General features: G+C 40.8%; 1 protein-coding gene across 5 annotated transcripts in view; it reads right to left on the minus strand.

The window, feature by feature from the left end:
• Positions 1-16781, minus strand: part of DNAH10 (dynein axonemal heavy chain 10) — a 194076-nt gene that overhangs the window by 168045 nt on the left and 9250 nt on the right. For all 5 annotated transcript variants that reach the window (XM_077159595.1, XM_077159598.1, XM_077159596.1 and 2 more), the window contains exons 6-8: positions 6060-6279; positions 1479-1636; positions 558-788 (exon numbers count right to left, since the gene is read on the minus strand). In XM_077159595.1, the coding sequence (XP_077015710.1) occupies positions 558-788; positions 1479-1636; positions 6060-6279 (609 nt within the window). The remainder of the gene's footprint in view (positions 1-557; positions 789-1478; positions 1637-6059; positions 6280-16781) is intronic.

The following is a 16781-nucleotide window of genomic DNA, read 5'->3' on the forward strand; positions in this document are numbered from 1 at the left end:
TGAAGGTGATTGGTATCTGAATCACAGAAGCTTCTAGGCTCTCACTAATCTTGAAAAACCTCCCACTGCACAGAGAAAAGAAATGAACCCCAGAGAAAGGCAAGTCTGCTGTCACTAATGTTAACTCAGCAGCAGATTCTAACAGGAACTCAGGCACTTGGACCTGGCCTTGCAGTGGTCCCAGTTACTGCCCAGATGCATCCCTGGGTGTGCTAGGGCCACGCATGCACAAGCCCATAAGAACCTTTCAGCAACCATGTTTGGTAGGTTCTCCTGTCATCTTCATTTTCTAGGAAAGAAAACAGGCTCAGAAAGTTTGCAGATGCAGGTATGAAGGACTTGAGGCCCTGGACCTGGAGCTTGAAATAAGCACAGCCTCATAAACAGGGCTTCCACTGCCCTCACTTTCGGGATAAAATTAACAATTCCTGGCCTTATAATGTTGCATCTGAGCATGACAAATCCAGAGAGGGAAGAATCACAAAAAAAGGAAATTCAATCTACGTGCAATCTAATCTGCAGAGCTGACTTTCCAAAGGGTGGCACATCTAGCATACCTTGAAATGGCGCTCCACGGTGGAGAGAAACCGCACGTTGTCTGAGGCCTCCATATGCAGTTTGAATAACTCCGTTAAGACTGGCTGCAGGTTAGCCACGAGCATGGACTCTGATTCCCTGATCACATCCAAGACTTTTCTGACTACTGGAAGCTTTGTTTGTTCATGGAGAGCACTTAGGGTTGCATTTCTTTCCCGCCAGAAATCAATTTCAGCTAAAGGACCATGACCCTGAGAGGTGACATGAATAATCACACAATCCATCTCACCATTGCCGTGGAGGGGACACATGTGGCTGTCTGTCCAGCATCCATTCCTCCCAACTGTTCCCATGGGGGCCAATCCACATAGGGCATTCAGCTGATGGTTGGTTTGGAGTAGGTACTAGACCTACAATGGCCCAGTCAGAGTGAATCTCAGGACTCTGGCTGGGAATGCCAGAGAAAGTCTCCCTCTCTGTCTCTGGACAATGTAGTGTGTAAATGTGGGGCCAGAAACTGCTGCAAGGAAATCCTCACAGACAGGAGGTGGGAACCGAGATCCACAGAGACACACAGCCAGAGTCTTTCCTAACCAAACCATACCTGAAGCCAGCCCTGTCTCTGGAGTTTTCAGTTGTCTAAGCCAATGAACACCCTTTCTTGCTTAAGCCCATTAGGGTAGGTTTCCCTTGTTTTGCATCCCAAACATGCTGATCAATAACACAATGTTACCTTTATCAAGCCAGGCAAGTAATCTGGTAGCATTTTAACACCAGAAAACTCAAATAATATCTTGGGTTTATTTATTTTGATCTTTTTAAGGAGGTTACAAAACAGTAAGAAAAAGACTGGATCATGCAGATCCCCAGACTCCCGGCTCTTTCTTGAGATGCCAAGCATGAAATGTGTTGGGGATCTTTGAAAGCACTGCACAAGTTACCTGAGGTATCTTCTTCAGCTGGCTTTCAAGAGCTGCAGATATCTGAGTCAACCAGTTTATCACACATTGCTCCAAGATATCAAGGGTTTCCTGGTCAGCTGCCAGATCAGATACCTCTCCCTCCACACTGATGTTTGGCATTTCTAACTTGATCTCACCTAGTAGAATAAAAAAACCGTCAATTGGTCACTAGTTTAGGAAAAAGTACTGCAAACAACGATGCTCAGAGTAACCTAAGGGCCCCTCTCTGCACACATCAGTATAAAGGGTCTGATACATGTCCTGTCATGATCTGTCTCTACATCTGTCTCTTTCAATATCATGAAATAAGACATTTTAGATTATTGTTCCAGTGTTAAGCACTATCAAAATGTTTCAGTTATTTAAGAGGTTCCTGAATTTACAAACTAGCAGCTGTACTTTAAAACTTGAAGAACCAGAGTGCAACAGATATGAGAAGACCCTCCAGCAGGAACCAGGGAACCCAATATAAAACCAATGAACAATGACCTCAGAGGAAACTGAGGTAATGTAAAGAAAAGAAAATTTCAAAAAAAAATCCCAATATTATTCTCAGACACTTTAAACAATATGGTATCCATCAAACAAGAACAAGACGCTAAGAAAAAGAAAGACACAGAGAAAAGAAAAAGGTTTTAAAAATTAAAAATTTGATAGGTGGTATGAAAAATTCAGTCAAAGGCTGGGAAGATGAAAGTTGAGGAACTCCCCAACAAAGTACCAATAAAGAAAGAGACTGGAGATAAGATAAGAAACACAGAAAATCAACCCATGAGGTAAAACAGCCATATAACAAGAATTCTAGCAAGAGAGAACAAACAATGGAGAAAATTATCAAACAATACAAGAGAATTTTTCAAGCCCTGGATCTGAAAAATACCCGAGTATTAGCAAAATAGATGGAGAGAGAATCACACAAATGCCCATCACCATGAAATTTCAAAATACTAGGGATAAAGAAATAGTAAGAGCTTCCTCTTCACGGGAAGGATGTATCAAAAGGTGTAAAATCTACAAAAAAAGAAAAACAAAAGAACATTCATTCATGTTCTCTAATGAAAGCATTCTCATCAAGAACACTGGAGACTAGAAAACAATGAAGAAAAATGTATTCAAAATTCTGTGCTGGGCGGACCACGGTGGCTCAGCAGGTAGGAATGCTTGCCTGCCATGCCAGAGGACCTGGGTTTGATTCCTGGTGCCTGCCCATGTTAAAAAAAAAAAAAAAAAAAAAAAAAAAAAAAAAAAATCTGTGCTAAAATTATTATTGTAAACCCCGACAAACAAAATTCTGTGCTAAAGTATTTTCAACTTGGACTTCTATACCAAGAAAAATTATTAACCAACTGTGGAGGTAGAATTAAAGTCATTTTCAGATGTGTAAGTTTTAATAAATTTATTTCCTACACACCCTTTCTTAGGAAGTTACTTAAGACTATATCCCAGCACAATGGAGGAGTAAAGTAAAAGGACCTGGAATCTAAGCAACACTGCATCTGGGATGACAACTATGCAACATGCTGAGGAAGCACCAGTCCACACTGCAGCAGGGAGACACAGTGCTCTTGAAGGAGGACGTCAAGAAAATAAGGGGGACTCTCTTGCAAAACAAAACAAGAAAATTTTATAAGATATTTTAAGAAAAGGAAGGTTGGAAATGTCAAGGGTGAGAGGATAAAGCTGTACAAGAAGGATTATCATGGTATGCTACCTTGCTTTGCAGTGAGCAATACTCCCATGGTCATAAGTACATCAGCACTTTACTATGTAGTGAAAAGAAAGAACATACATATAATGGAAGGAAACAGGTAAGTGAACAGTGGGACAGGGAGGTGCAAAATCCTCACCTTCATGGCAGGAAATAATAGATCATGTCTCAAATTAAGAAGTACCAGTGTAAGCATATAATTTAGAAATAAGGCAGTAACTATGAATAGAAACTGTTAGAGAAGCTGCCAAAAACAGAGCAGAAGGGGTCAGTTTTTCCCATTCATTACTATCTGTCAGTACTACTTGAATATTTTAAACCTTGTATATTTAATAAATCTTGAAAATTTAGTATATATGCATATTTATATAAATATTCTTATTAATATGATGATAAAAGAGATTTTTTAATGACAGCCAATAATCTACAAAAAGCTATTAATAAAAGTCCTTTAAATAAAAATAAATTTCTTCTTTGAGACATATTATAGAACAAGGGTAGGCCAGCTTTTTCTTATTGAGCCAGACAGTAAATATTTTAGGCTTTTCAGGCCAAGAGACAAAACAGAAGACATAATACACATCATTATATAATTTTAAATGCAATAACTTAAAAATGTAAAAGCTATTCTTAGCCCATCAGCCATACAAAAAAACAGGCAATGAGTTGGATTTGGCCCATGGGCCAATCCCCATTACAGAATCTGTTTTTCTGGTTTTAAAAATAGTGCATGCTTAAAAAAAAAAAATAGCGCATGCTCATTGTAGAAAAATATGAAAAGGAAAAGAAATATCATCTCACCCTCATAACCTAGTCGGTAATGGTCACTGATAATATTTTAGTGTATTTCCCTCCAGAATTTTATCTAAAGCATAATTTTTTTCACTTATCTACTTTTAATATCAAAAATAAGATACACAATTACCAGAAGATGGAAATAACCCAAGTGTCCATCAACTGATGAATGGATAAATGAAACATACATAATTACGATTCAATATTATACAGCTGTAGGAAGAAATGAAGTCCTGATGCATGTAACCACAGGATAAAACTTGAGGACATTATGTTAAGGGAAATGAACCAGATACAAAACGACAGAGATTGTATGGACTCACTAATATAAACTAATTATAACGAGTAAACTCTTGGAGCTAAAGTCTAGAGCACAGGTTACCAGGAGATAGAAAGAAGGTAGAGAATGAGGAGTTAATACTTAATTTCAGTAGAATTTTCAATAAGGTTGATTGTAAATATTTGGAAATAGATAGAGGTGGTAGTAGCACATTAATGTAAAGGTAACTAACAGTGCTTAATTATGGGTGTGATTATGGTTGAAAGGGGAAGGTTAGGGTTATGTATGTCGCTAGAAGGAAAGCTAGAGGATAGAACATGGGACTGTATTACATGACGAACCCTATTGTGCGCAATGACTGTAGTTAATTGTGTAAATATAAAAATGTTCTTATAGAAACTAGAACAAATGTACATCACTACTGTAAGGTGTTGATAATAGGATGGTAGAGGGGCCAAAAAGCAACAATTGCAAACTATGGACTAGAGTTAACCATAACACTTTAATACTCTTGCATCAATCATAACAGAAGTACTGTACCAATGCTAAGTCTCAATAATAAGGAGGTATAAAGAGAACGGGATTTTTTTTTGAGCAATGAGAATGTTCTTAAATTGATTGTGGTGATGGATACACAAGTCTGTGATTATACCAGATCCTTTGACGATATTTTGGATAGATTGTACGGTGTGTAAATAAAACTGCTTATTTTTTTCAAATACACACAAATCATATTTAAGACTATAAGAAGTAATTCTTAACATCTCTGCTGTATAATGCCTGCGTAAGCAGAAAGAGGAAAAAAGAGAGAAAACAAGTTGGGCAGAAATAAAGAGAACAATACAAAAAGTGAAACAAACGTAGAAATATCAAGGGAAAAATTGCACTTGTGAAAAATAATAATAAAACAGATCCCTGAGGGAAACATTTCATATATGTTATAAAAAGTTTGTATTTTACATATGGTTCTCTCATTTCCAAGAGAGAATATTCCTAGAAGGTAAAGGGGGAAAAAGTCCATTTCCCTAGAATAACAATCCCATCTAACAGACCTTAGTAGCCTTGCTGATAAATGCTACGCTGTTTTCACAATGCAGGACCCTAAAAAGTAGACACCAAACAGATGCCACTTCCTCACTGAGCTAGCCTCTCAGCCTTCCAGACTACTCACCACACGATACCCCGTTTCCCAGGCTCTGACACTCTGCCCAAGTCCCCCACCCCATCCAATCAGGTGCAGAGGAGCTCAATTCAACAGAGGTTGCTGGGTGCCCACTATGTGTCAGCCCCCAGACTGTGGACCCAAAGATAACTAAGACAGGGCCTGGCCACTGAGTCCTTCCTGCTCATAGAAACGCCACTCTTTCCAACCCCCTTCATTTGCCTAAAATAACCTTGCTCCCTAACTCCACCTACTAAAACCTCTGTTTTTCAGGGAGATCAGACACCACCTCCTTCATGAAGACCCCTTTGGTTTTCCTCCACTCCTCCAGCACCATCTCCTTATTTCAAATCCTCAAGACCCTAACACTGCTCTTCAGTTCCTTATTTAGGATTATTATTCTTTGTATGCTGGATTAAAAGATCCTTGAGGATCCTTAAGGACAGGGATTCCATCTTTCCTCTTTGCACCACTTACAATGATGGGCTCAGTGTCCTTCATATAGTGAGCATGTAGAAAACAAACATCATAAAGCAAAACAAAATGCTGCTGAAGTCTTAAATTACCTTCTAAAGTAAATTAATCATTGTTAAAGAGGAGAAAATAGAGCCTCACCTTCAAGTTGCTGCATAGTTCTTTGAATATTACTTGCAAATTTCTGAGTGTTCATTAAAAATTCATCCCGAATTAACTGAACACTGTGAAATTCTATTGCTTCCCCAGGGATGGTAGGTAGTTCCAAATCAATTTCAGAAAATTCAGAGACTTCTCCAGGGACAAATCCCATAGTTCCATTTGTCTTGTGTTGATTGAAGGCTAAGGCTGGCAAAAAAACCTGAAACATCAAGTTTATTAAACAAATCACAGCTATCCAATAATTCTAATTTTAAATTGCCTCTAACTTTAAATATTCTATAATATGAGCCACAAACGTAACTACCAATTTCTACCAGAAACCATATATTTAATGCTCACCACCAATTGTTATGTCGTGCTCTCTCTAGTCATTTTGGATGTCTAAAGCTTGATTTCTCATAGCTTTCTCCAGAAGAGCTCACGAAAACAATATTCTTAGTTCCTGCACAGTGGTAACAATTTGCTACAATCTTTATGCCAGAGAATCAGTTTTGTTAAATACCACATCTTGGGCTTATATTTTCTTTCCTTGAGTATCTCATTCAATATGTTATTCCATTCTCTTGTGGCATAATGTATTGCTGCTAAGAAGTCCATTGTTGATCTAATTTTCTTTCCCCTGTAAGTTATAACCTCTTTTTGCCTAAATCCCCAAAGGATTTTATTTTCACTAAAGTCCAGTAACTTTACTAGACTATAACATCGTTTTGGTCATACCGGTCATACACAGGGCATTCTTTCAATTTGAAACTTCTCAAATCTTTTTTATTTCAAAAAAGATGCCAAATTATAGCTTTAAGGAGGAAAACTACTATTGCAGGCTGTGGTCTATATTTAACAAGAAGACATCAACAGTACCACAGCAATACTGGGGTAAATAATTGGGGGTGGGGTAGGCACGAAGGACAAGAGTTAAGGGGAGGTTTGGGTTTTCTATTTGATGGTGATGTGTTTAGCAGTTATTTTTCTCTTGGGAGCAATGAAAATTGTCTAAAGCTGAGAGTGCTGATGATTGTACAGCTAAGTGAGGATAATGAGAGACAGATTGTTGACTGTGAACTTTATACATGCTGCCCAATGGAAAGAGGTGGCTGAAAGAGACATTGACTGAGAAGAAGAAAGGCAAACTATGGTGTATACATGTGATAAATATTGTGCAGTTACAGAAAGGAACGAAGTCGTGAAACATGCAATGAGGTGAATGAACCTTGGGGACATTATGTGGAGGAAAATAAGCCAGAAAAAATTCTTTAAAATTTTTTTAAAAGTCAGAAACAAAAGAAAAAATATTGTACAGTTACTTTCAGAAAATACTTATAAGAAATTGGCACCTTCAATATATCCCAGAGTAAATTTTGGCAGAGAATAAAATAATATTTGCAAAATCCCCTTGGAGGACTAGGGAGAAAGGAAGAAACATAAAACTTCCCCATCTGGGGAATTCCTGATATTCCTGCAAGCAGTGGGATAAACCAATTCAACAGGCTGAGCTCTCCATCTTGGAGTTCGCCCCTATGAAATGTACTCCTGCAAAGGAAAAGCTAAGTGTTCTAGTTTGCTAGCTGCCAGAATGCAATATACCAGAAACGGAATGGCTTTTAAAAACAGGAATTTAATAAGCTGCTAGTTTACAGTTCTGAGGCCGAGAAAATGTCCCAATTAAAACAAGTCTATAGAAATGTCCAATCAAAGGCATCCAGGGAAAGATACCTTGGTTCAACAAGGCTGATGAAGTTCAAGGTTTCTCTCTCAAGTGAGAAGGCACATGGCAAACACAGTCACAGTTTCTCTCTCAGCTGGAAGGGCACATGGCAAGTAAGGCGTCATCTGCTAGCTTTCTCTCCTGGCTTCCTAGTTCATGAAGCTCCCCAGGAGGCGTTTTCCTTCTTCATCTCCAAGGTCACTGGCTTATGGACTCTCTGCTTCATGGTGCTGCAGCATTCTCTTCTCTCTCCAAATCTCTTTCATTTTCCAAAATGTTTCCTCTTTTATAGGACTCCAGAAATTTATCAAGACCCACCCAAATGGGTGGAGACACGTCATCACCTAATCCAGCTTAACAACCACTCTTGATTAAATCACACCTTCAGGGAGATGATCTGATTACAGTGTCAAACATACAATATTGAATAGGGATTATCCTCCCTTTATGAAATGGGATTCAGATTAAAACATGCCTTTTCTAGAGGACATACATCCTTTCAAACCAGCACAATCCACCCTCCGGACCCTAAAAAAGACATGTTTTCCCCATATACAAAATACATTCATTCCATAACAATATCAGAGACCCTTAAACCATTTCAGTAGCAATATACATGAAATACAAAGTTAGAAACATACAAAATCCTATCAAAGTTAGTTACAAGCATGGTTTGTTCTAAGGCAAAATTTTCTCCATTTGCTCTGGACCTGTAAAACTCATAACAAGTTACTTGCTGCCAACATACAAAGGAGGAGCATTCATAGGATACATATCCACATTTTCATAGGGAGGAAAGAACACAGAGGTCACTGGACACATACAGTTTCGAAAACCCACAGGGCAAAGTCCATTAGATTTCAAACTCTGAGAATCATTCATCTTCAGGGCTTCTGAAAGCGCTGAAGTCCCACCCTTTCCAAGGGCCTACACAGTGGCTTGCCTCTCTCTGAATACAATCTTGGGGGACACTGGGGAGACCACCTTTTTCTCGCCTCCACCCTCTCCAAGCATTGGGGCTGCACCCAGGCTCTCTGCCATCCTAGGGGCACATGCTCAACCCCTCCATGTGGTAGCAGCCAGCCTCTCCCCAAATCCCAAGGAATGTGCTTCACCCTCTCCAAGACCTGAGGCCGCTTGACTCTTCCACTGCAAGAGGGGCAAACTCACCCTCTTCACGCGCTTGGGTGGGTCTGCTCTCCTGGCCCAAGGCTTCTTGACTTCAGATCTCAGCCTCCATGGTTTTGCCTCTGAAGTTATTTTTCTTCCAGTGTGTCCCTTCTCTGAACCCCCCATTCTAGACTGGCAGCGGCTCTGTTTATACAGGTCCTACAGCACTCTCATTGGCTTTCTATGCAGTAGCCTTGGATCATGCCCATCAGACATAAGGAGTTTCCACAAACCCTTCCTGAACAATTCCATGTCCAGTCCTGGCTTTCTCTGAAATGGCTGACTGGTTTCACATTTGGCCAAGACCCCATGTGGGGCACTATTCTCTGAGGTCTCTCTTTCTAGAAGCACAGAATTTTCCAGATCATCAATTTCTGGTTTCTTTGTACCCAAGAGTTCAGTTCTCAGCCATCTCTTTCCTGTCACATTTCACTATAAGCTGTGAGGAGAAACCAGGCTACACTTTCCACATTTAATTTGGAGATCTCTTCTGCCAAATATCCAAGTTCATGGCTTTAAAATCTGCCTTCCAGCCAAAGCCACTTATCAATTTTGCCAAATTATCTGCCATTTTAAAACAAGGCTCATTTTCCTTCCAGTCTATAATAACACACGCCTCATTTCTATCTAAGCCTTCATGAGAAGTGTCTTTAGAATCAAAACATCCTAGGCCTTCTCCATCAACCTTCTCACAACTCTTCCAGAGTCTTCCCCTTATCCATTTAAAAAGCCATTTCAACATATTTGGTATTTGCAAACAGTAGCAGCACCCCACTCTCCGGTACCAAAATCTATTCTAGTTTGCTAGTTGCCAGAATGCAATATACCAGAAACGGAATGGCTTTCAAAGGGGAGAATGTAATGAGTTGCTAGTTTACAGTTCTGAGGCCGAGAAAATGTCCCAATTAAAACAAGTCTATAGAAACGTCCAATCAAAAGCATCCAGGGAAAGATACTTTGGTTCAAGAAGGCCAATGAAGTTCAGGGTTTCTCTCTCAAGTGAGAAGGCACATGGCAAATGCAGTCACAGTTTCTCTCTCATATGGAGGGGCACATTGCAAACATGGCATCATCTGTACTATAGGTTGGAAACCTGACTGTGTTATCTTTATGGAGATGTGACTCAATTGACGTGGGTATCAAACTTGATTAGAGACATGTCTCCACCTATTCTATGTGGGTCTTGATAACTTTACTGGAATCCTATACAAGAGGAAACATTTTGGAGAAAGGAGGAGATTCAGAGAAAGCAGAATAGAACAACATAGCCACGAGAAGCAGAGTCCACCAGCCAGCAACCTTTGGAGATGAAGAAGGAAAATGCCTCCCAGGGAGCTTCATGAAACAGGAAGCCAAGAGAGAAAGCCAACAGATGATGCTGTGTTTGCCACATGCTTTTCTAGATGAGAGAGAAACCTGACTGTGTTTGCAATGTGCCTTCTCACTTGAGAGAGAAACCCTGAACTTCACTGGCCTTCTTGAACCAAGGTTATCTTTCCTTGGATGCCTTAGATTGGACATTTCTAGAGATTTGCTTTAATTGGGACATATTTATGGCCTAAAAATTGTTAACTTGCAACTTATTAAACTTCCCCTTTTAAAAAGCCATTCCATTTCTGGTATATTGCATTTCGGCAGCTAGCAAACCAAAACAGCCACCTCCCCAGACCTTTGCTGATCACCATTTCCTAAGTAAACACCACTACCTTCTGCCATCCCCTTCAGTAGATGTTTTATCTGCATCATGGCATTTATAGCTCCTTGACATATTTTTAGCCTAACTCTCCCTCTAGGATGTTAAATTTCTCAAAACTCAGGGTATTTTACAGCCTGTTCATCTGCAAATCCTCAGCATTAGTAAAGAAACTGGTATAGAAAAGGCACTGAAATAATGTGTTTTGAATAAATTAAGTTTCTCAACCTTGGCACTATGACATTTAGGCTGGATGACACTTTGTTATGGAATAAGGGGCTGCTGTTCTGTGTGGTACAGGGTGTTAAACAGCATCCATGGCCTCTACCCACAAGATGTCAGTAGCATCCCCTCCCTAAATGTGACAACCAAAAATGTCTCTAGTCATTGACAAATGTGCCCTGGGGTAAAACTGGCCCAGTTGAAAATGACTGGAATAAATGGTGCTTGCCCCAAATTTCTGTACAGATGCTTAAAGCCTAGTGGCCTCATCTAAAGCACCATAACAAGGGCACACTCTACTCTGGGAATGCATAGAAGGAAATCAGTCTTTCTAACAATGAGGAGATAAGGAGATCTATGAATGAGCCCTGAAAGGCATGTGTGAGTCTAAAGTCAGAAATAGAAGGAAAAGGTATTTGAGAGGGGAGAAACTACATATGTACCAGCACAGGGGGTCTGGGAAATGGCAGTTCCTCTAAGTTAGATGAAATATAAAGCATGTGTTTGGGGTGGAGAACGGGGAAGGAAGGAATGAGAGGAGAGGCTAGATATGTAAGATGACGCCAGAATGAACTCCAAGCTAAAGGAATGGGGCTGTTCTGTAGAGAATAAGCAGCCTTCAGATGTTGTTAAATAGAGGAAAGCAAGACCCTGTCTTTGCTTGCAAATGATGGTGACAACATAACATATTGATGGGGGAAAAGGTTAGAAGAGTCCAGTTAGAAGACTGATTGGGTAGTCAAAGCAGGAAATGACAAGGGCCTAACCTGGAGCAGTGACAGGAGAAGAGGGAAGGAAGGCACAAATTCAGGAGGCACTTGGGAATCAAAACTAAGGGCACTAGAAAGTCAAACACTGTAAATCTCACAGCTGCGAGGCTTAACTGATTGACCTTGCCATTAACCCTGGCTAGGAGAAAATAACAGAGGAAGAGTGTGTTTGGAGAACAAACATACTGAGTCTAACTCTGGATGTGTTTATTTTGAAGGTCAGAATGCATTTAGCAAAACAAGATCTAGATGTGTGCCTACTGTTGAATACTAGATATTCTGACATCATGGACTTGAAGGCAATCATCCAGCAGGAGGTGTATATAAAAGAAGGTTGGAGATAGAATTTTGAAAATCCCTAAATATGAGAAAGTGGAAGAATGCATTGAACCTTGGCCTCATCCCTCTTCCCAGAACACTTCCTCTTTCTAATCTCTTTGACTCCTGATTGCTTCCTGTTCACCGTTTGCCACTCCTCAGGGCTAACTTTGGCTCTCTTCTTTGGTCAAGATGCACATTCACCCTTCAGATGAGAGATTTTTGCCAGATGAGAGCTTTTTTGCTATTCCTAGTCATAACTCAGCCAGCTCCAACCCAGCAACAGCCAATATAGATCAGAGGACAAAGGGAATCCGACAGCCACAGAGAGTTTGAAAGGGATAAGGCTGACAATAACACTGCATGTGGCAATCCAGGAGACCACCAAAGACCCAATTGGGAAAATAATTTCTGTTGAGGAGGACTGAGTCAAAATTACAATGTTGAGTGTAATGAATGGTATGGTAGTTAGATTTAGATGTCAACTCAGTCAGGTGAAGGTGCCTAGCTATACTGCTGTGGATATGAGCCTATGACATGTGAATCTCATCTGTAGCTGATTACATCTGTAGTTGGCTAGGAGGCGTGCCTGCTGCAGTGAATGATGTTTGATTTAATTGGCTGGTGCTTAAATGAGACAGCTCAATATAGCACCACCAAAGCAGCTCAGCATACCTCATCTCAGCACTCACAGCTCAGCCCAGGCCTTTGGCAATGCAAAAAGGAATCACCCCAGGGAAAGTTGTTGGAACCCAGAGGCCTGGAGAGAAGGCCAGCAGAGATAGCCTTGTGCCTTCCCACATAAGAAGGAACCTCAGTTGAAAGTTAGCTGCCTTTCCTCTGAAGACCTATACGTTAACTAAATAAATCCCCTTTTATTGAAATCCAATCTGACTCTGGGGTGTTGCATTCCAGCAGCTAGCAAACTATAACAAATGCAAAAACTGATTTGCTCACCAAAGTCTTCTGGTTCAATAAAACAGCAGACCAAACAGTGATGCAACCTCTGTAAACACTAAGAAATGGTGGATAAAATATACCAGTAGATCATTGGATAAATAAATTATGGTATATTCATCCTTATGACATGGCTGGACATCTATAGGATTTTAAGTGACTACCTCTGGTGGACTGAGGGCATTATAGGGAGCTTCCACTTTTTAGGCTATATATTTCTGTAATATTTGAGTTTTTACAATGAGCATTTATTCCTTTTGCAAACAGAGAAAAAGAAGGTTTTTTTTTAACAACATATCTTACTGAGAGAAATTGTATAAACTGGGAGTCACCTAATGCATGCAACCCTTAAGAACTAATCATGTAACATTTTGATATTTTATAATGAAAAGTTTAATTTGCTTAAGAAAGCAGACAATGTTCTTGAAGCTACACCATAAAAGATGTTATCCAGATGAACAAGAGCACTCGGGTGGAAAAATCACATACAGGCTGTTCAACAGGGAACGCACCACTGACCAAATTCATTCAGTGAAACTCTTCCCTTTCACTCCTCAGCTCACTCCCACCAACATCCACTGGATCCAGATCATCCACCGCTCTCAGGAAGTCACAAACGGCCAAACCCAGTATTCCCCTGCATCTGACTTCTCAATCTCCAGCAGCCTACACCACAACCAGCCATCCCCTTCTTTCATGAAGTGCCTGCTTTTCTTGGTTTCTGCATGACTCATCCCCTAGTGTGCCTCCTACCTCCATTTCCTCCATCTACTTTCTCCTCCTTCGTTGTTTCATCCAGACCCATGGCTTCCTACCATTTCCATGCCTATGACTCCTGTATTTTAAGGGGTCACTCTGAATGGCATATGGAGAATGTAGCATAGAGAGCAAGAAAAATGGGAAGACCTATTAGAAGGCAATTGAAATAAACCTAGCAAGAGATGTTGCAGAAGACTTCTCCGTGAGGTCTTCTTGGTTACCTTATCCAAAATCACAGAAGCCCTACCTTCCCCTGACAACATTTCCTATGCCCCTTCTTGGCTTCACTTTTCTCCTTAACTCTTATCACTATCTAACATACTATATATTTTCTCATTTATCTTGCTTAATATCGATCTTCTTAGCTAGAATGTAAGCTCCATGAGCTAGGGCCCTTGTCTAAGTTGTTCACTGCTATGGAATTCAGTAGGCACTCTATAAATATCTGCTGGATGAATGCCTTGAGCTCCAGTTCACCCTTGTACACTGTAAAAGTCCTTTATATAATCTAGATATTAAGCTCTTATCTATGATTTGTAACTATATTTCCTCATTCTACAGGCTGTCCTTGCACTTTCTCGATAATTTCCTTTAATGTGCAAGTTTTTAATTTTGATGAAGTTAAGTTTATCTATCGTTTCATATTTAAAAATCCGTCTCCAAATCCCAGGTCATAATGATTTGTCCATATGCTATCTCCGAAGAGTTTTAGTGCCTATATTTAGGTCCTTGATCCGTTTTTGAGTTGATTTTTATATAGGTAGGAGTCTAATTTCATTCTTTTGCATGTGGATATCCAGCTTTCCCAACACAATTGTTGAGGAAAACATTCATTCTCCATTGTGTGTACTTAAGATCATTGTCAAAAGTTAATTGGTCATAGATGTATGGGTCTATTTCTGGACTTCAAATTCTTGTATCAGTCTTTTTATCTATCTTTATGCCTGCACCACATTGTTTTGATTACTGTAGCTTTGTAGTACAATTTGATGTCAGGAAATGTGAATCCTTCAATTTTGTTCTTTTACAATATTATTCAGGCTAGTTAAGGCCCCTTGCAGTTGCATATGAATTTAAGCATTGGTTTTTCCATTTCTGCAAAAGAGGCTGTTTTTACAGTAACTGCATTGAATCCTTAGTTTGCTTTTAGTAGCTTTGACATCTTATCAATATTAACTCTTCCTATCCATGAACATGGATACCTTACCACTTATTTAGGTCTTCTTTAATTTCTGGCAGCAATATTTTGTAGTCTTCAGTGTACAAGTCTTTCACACCCTTGGTTGAATCTATTACATACTTTCTTCTTTTAGATGCTCTTAAAAATGGAATTTTTAAAATTTCCTATTAAGACTATTCATTATAGGGCAACTATAACAAGTGATTTTTATTGATGATAGCTGTGAGGTTTTCATAAATACCCTTTATCATGTTGAGAAAGTTCCTTTCTATTCCTGGTTTTCTGAGTGTTTTTATCAGGAAAGAGTGCTGAATTTTGTCAAGTTTTTCCTACAACTATAAAGATAATCAGGTCTTTTTTTTTTCCTTTATTTTATTTATGTAGTATCTTACATAGAGATCTTCAGACATTGAACAACCCTTGCATTCCTGGGGTAAATCCCACTTGGTGGTGGTATATAATTGTTTTAATATGTTGCTGGGTTTGGTTTGCTACCATTTTGTTAAGGATTTTTGCATTTATACTCACAAGGAAAAGTAGTGTATAATTTTTTTTCCTTGTAATGTCTTTATCATGCTTCAGTATCAGAGTAATGCTGGTTTCCAGCAAATTATTTTTTTGGTGGATAAAATAACTGGCCCATACTTTCCCGTCTCCTTTTTGGTTGAGAACTGAACATTCTGAGTATTATGTTGGGGTCACTCTAGAAGTCTACTTCTCCCACACCTTAGTTCACGGGACCAAGAGAATTTTCAATAAATAAAGAAAAAGAAGAAAAGAAACCAATACACGAAACACTCACGGGGGGGGGGGGGGTAAGGAAAACAAGGCAGAAAAAGAAGGTGCACTGCCTCTCCAAGTCTCTTACGGGAAAGCTGGAAACTGCCGAAATTCACGAGGAAACCTAGGCCAGAGTTGGTGCTAGCCCCTCCGGGATCCACCGGACCAAAAAAACACAAAAAGGAGAAAGGCAAAACAAAACAAAACAAAAAAGTGCACTGGCTCTTTGGGTCCTGAGGGATGCTAATGTGAGGCCAGGAGCCGCTGCCCCCGAAATCTAGGCGAGGGCCTGCAGCCGGCCCTCTGGTACCGCCACACCCAGAATCCGGCTGCAAGGGGTGCGCTGGCTCCCGGCTTCCGGCGGAAGTCACTGCCAAGGCGGCGGAAGTCACTGCCAAGGCGGCCGAAGCTCGCGCCTGCGCGGGGAACTCAGGGATTACCCCCGACCAACCTCGACCCTAAACCCAGCCTGCGGGGGGCGAGGCTGCCCCTGCGCGCCCAGGCCTGGAATCCGCGCTGCAACCCCTCAGCAGCCGCGTGTCCACAGCCGGAGCCACAGGCGGAGCAATGGAGGCTGCTCCCCGCTCTTCCACAGGCTGAGCTCTCCCGGGGCTCTCGCTTTCTCTGGCACTCCTATAGTTCTTCTAAACGTCCATGCTGGCCCAGGGTTCCCTCCTAGGTGATTCCGACCTCCTTTTGCGGCTTCCTCATCTCTCCGGCGAAGGGCCGAATCACCCGAGAAGCCGCCTCCTGCGCCATCTGGCGCCTGCACCCTCCGCGCCTTTTTCCCGCCTTTTCTCCAGGGCTGCCGCGTCTTCTCTGAGGTCCCCTTTTCCCAGAGGCCCACCTGCCCCACACCTCCACCTCCGTCAGGTCTCAGCTCAGTGTCATCTCGGATGGGCCCTCCCTGACCCTCTCAGACCCTCCCTGTTCCATTTCCCAAATAACATCCTTAACAAAGTCAGCCTTCGGCCGGCTCCTTGGGGTCTTTTGTGAAGAAAGCTCAGCTGCCACCTCGGGCAGGCCGATGCCTTCCCCTACCACCCTCCACACTCAGCCGGTTTCTATAGCATTACCAGGGTCTGTTTTCCTCCCTCCACTTGTCTTTACCTGATATGTCCTTGTTTATATGTTTTCTCATTTCCTTAAC

The sequence above is a fragment of the Tamandua tetradactyla genome, chromosome 5, assembly GCF_023851605.1.
Source record: "Tamandua tetradactyla isolate mTamTet1 chromosome 5, mTamTet1.pri, whole genome shotgun sequence".
NCBI lineage: Eukaryota > Metazoa > Chordata > Mammalia > Pilosa > Myrmecophagidae > Tamandua > Tamandua tetradactyla.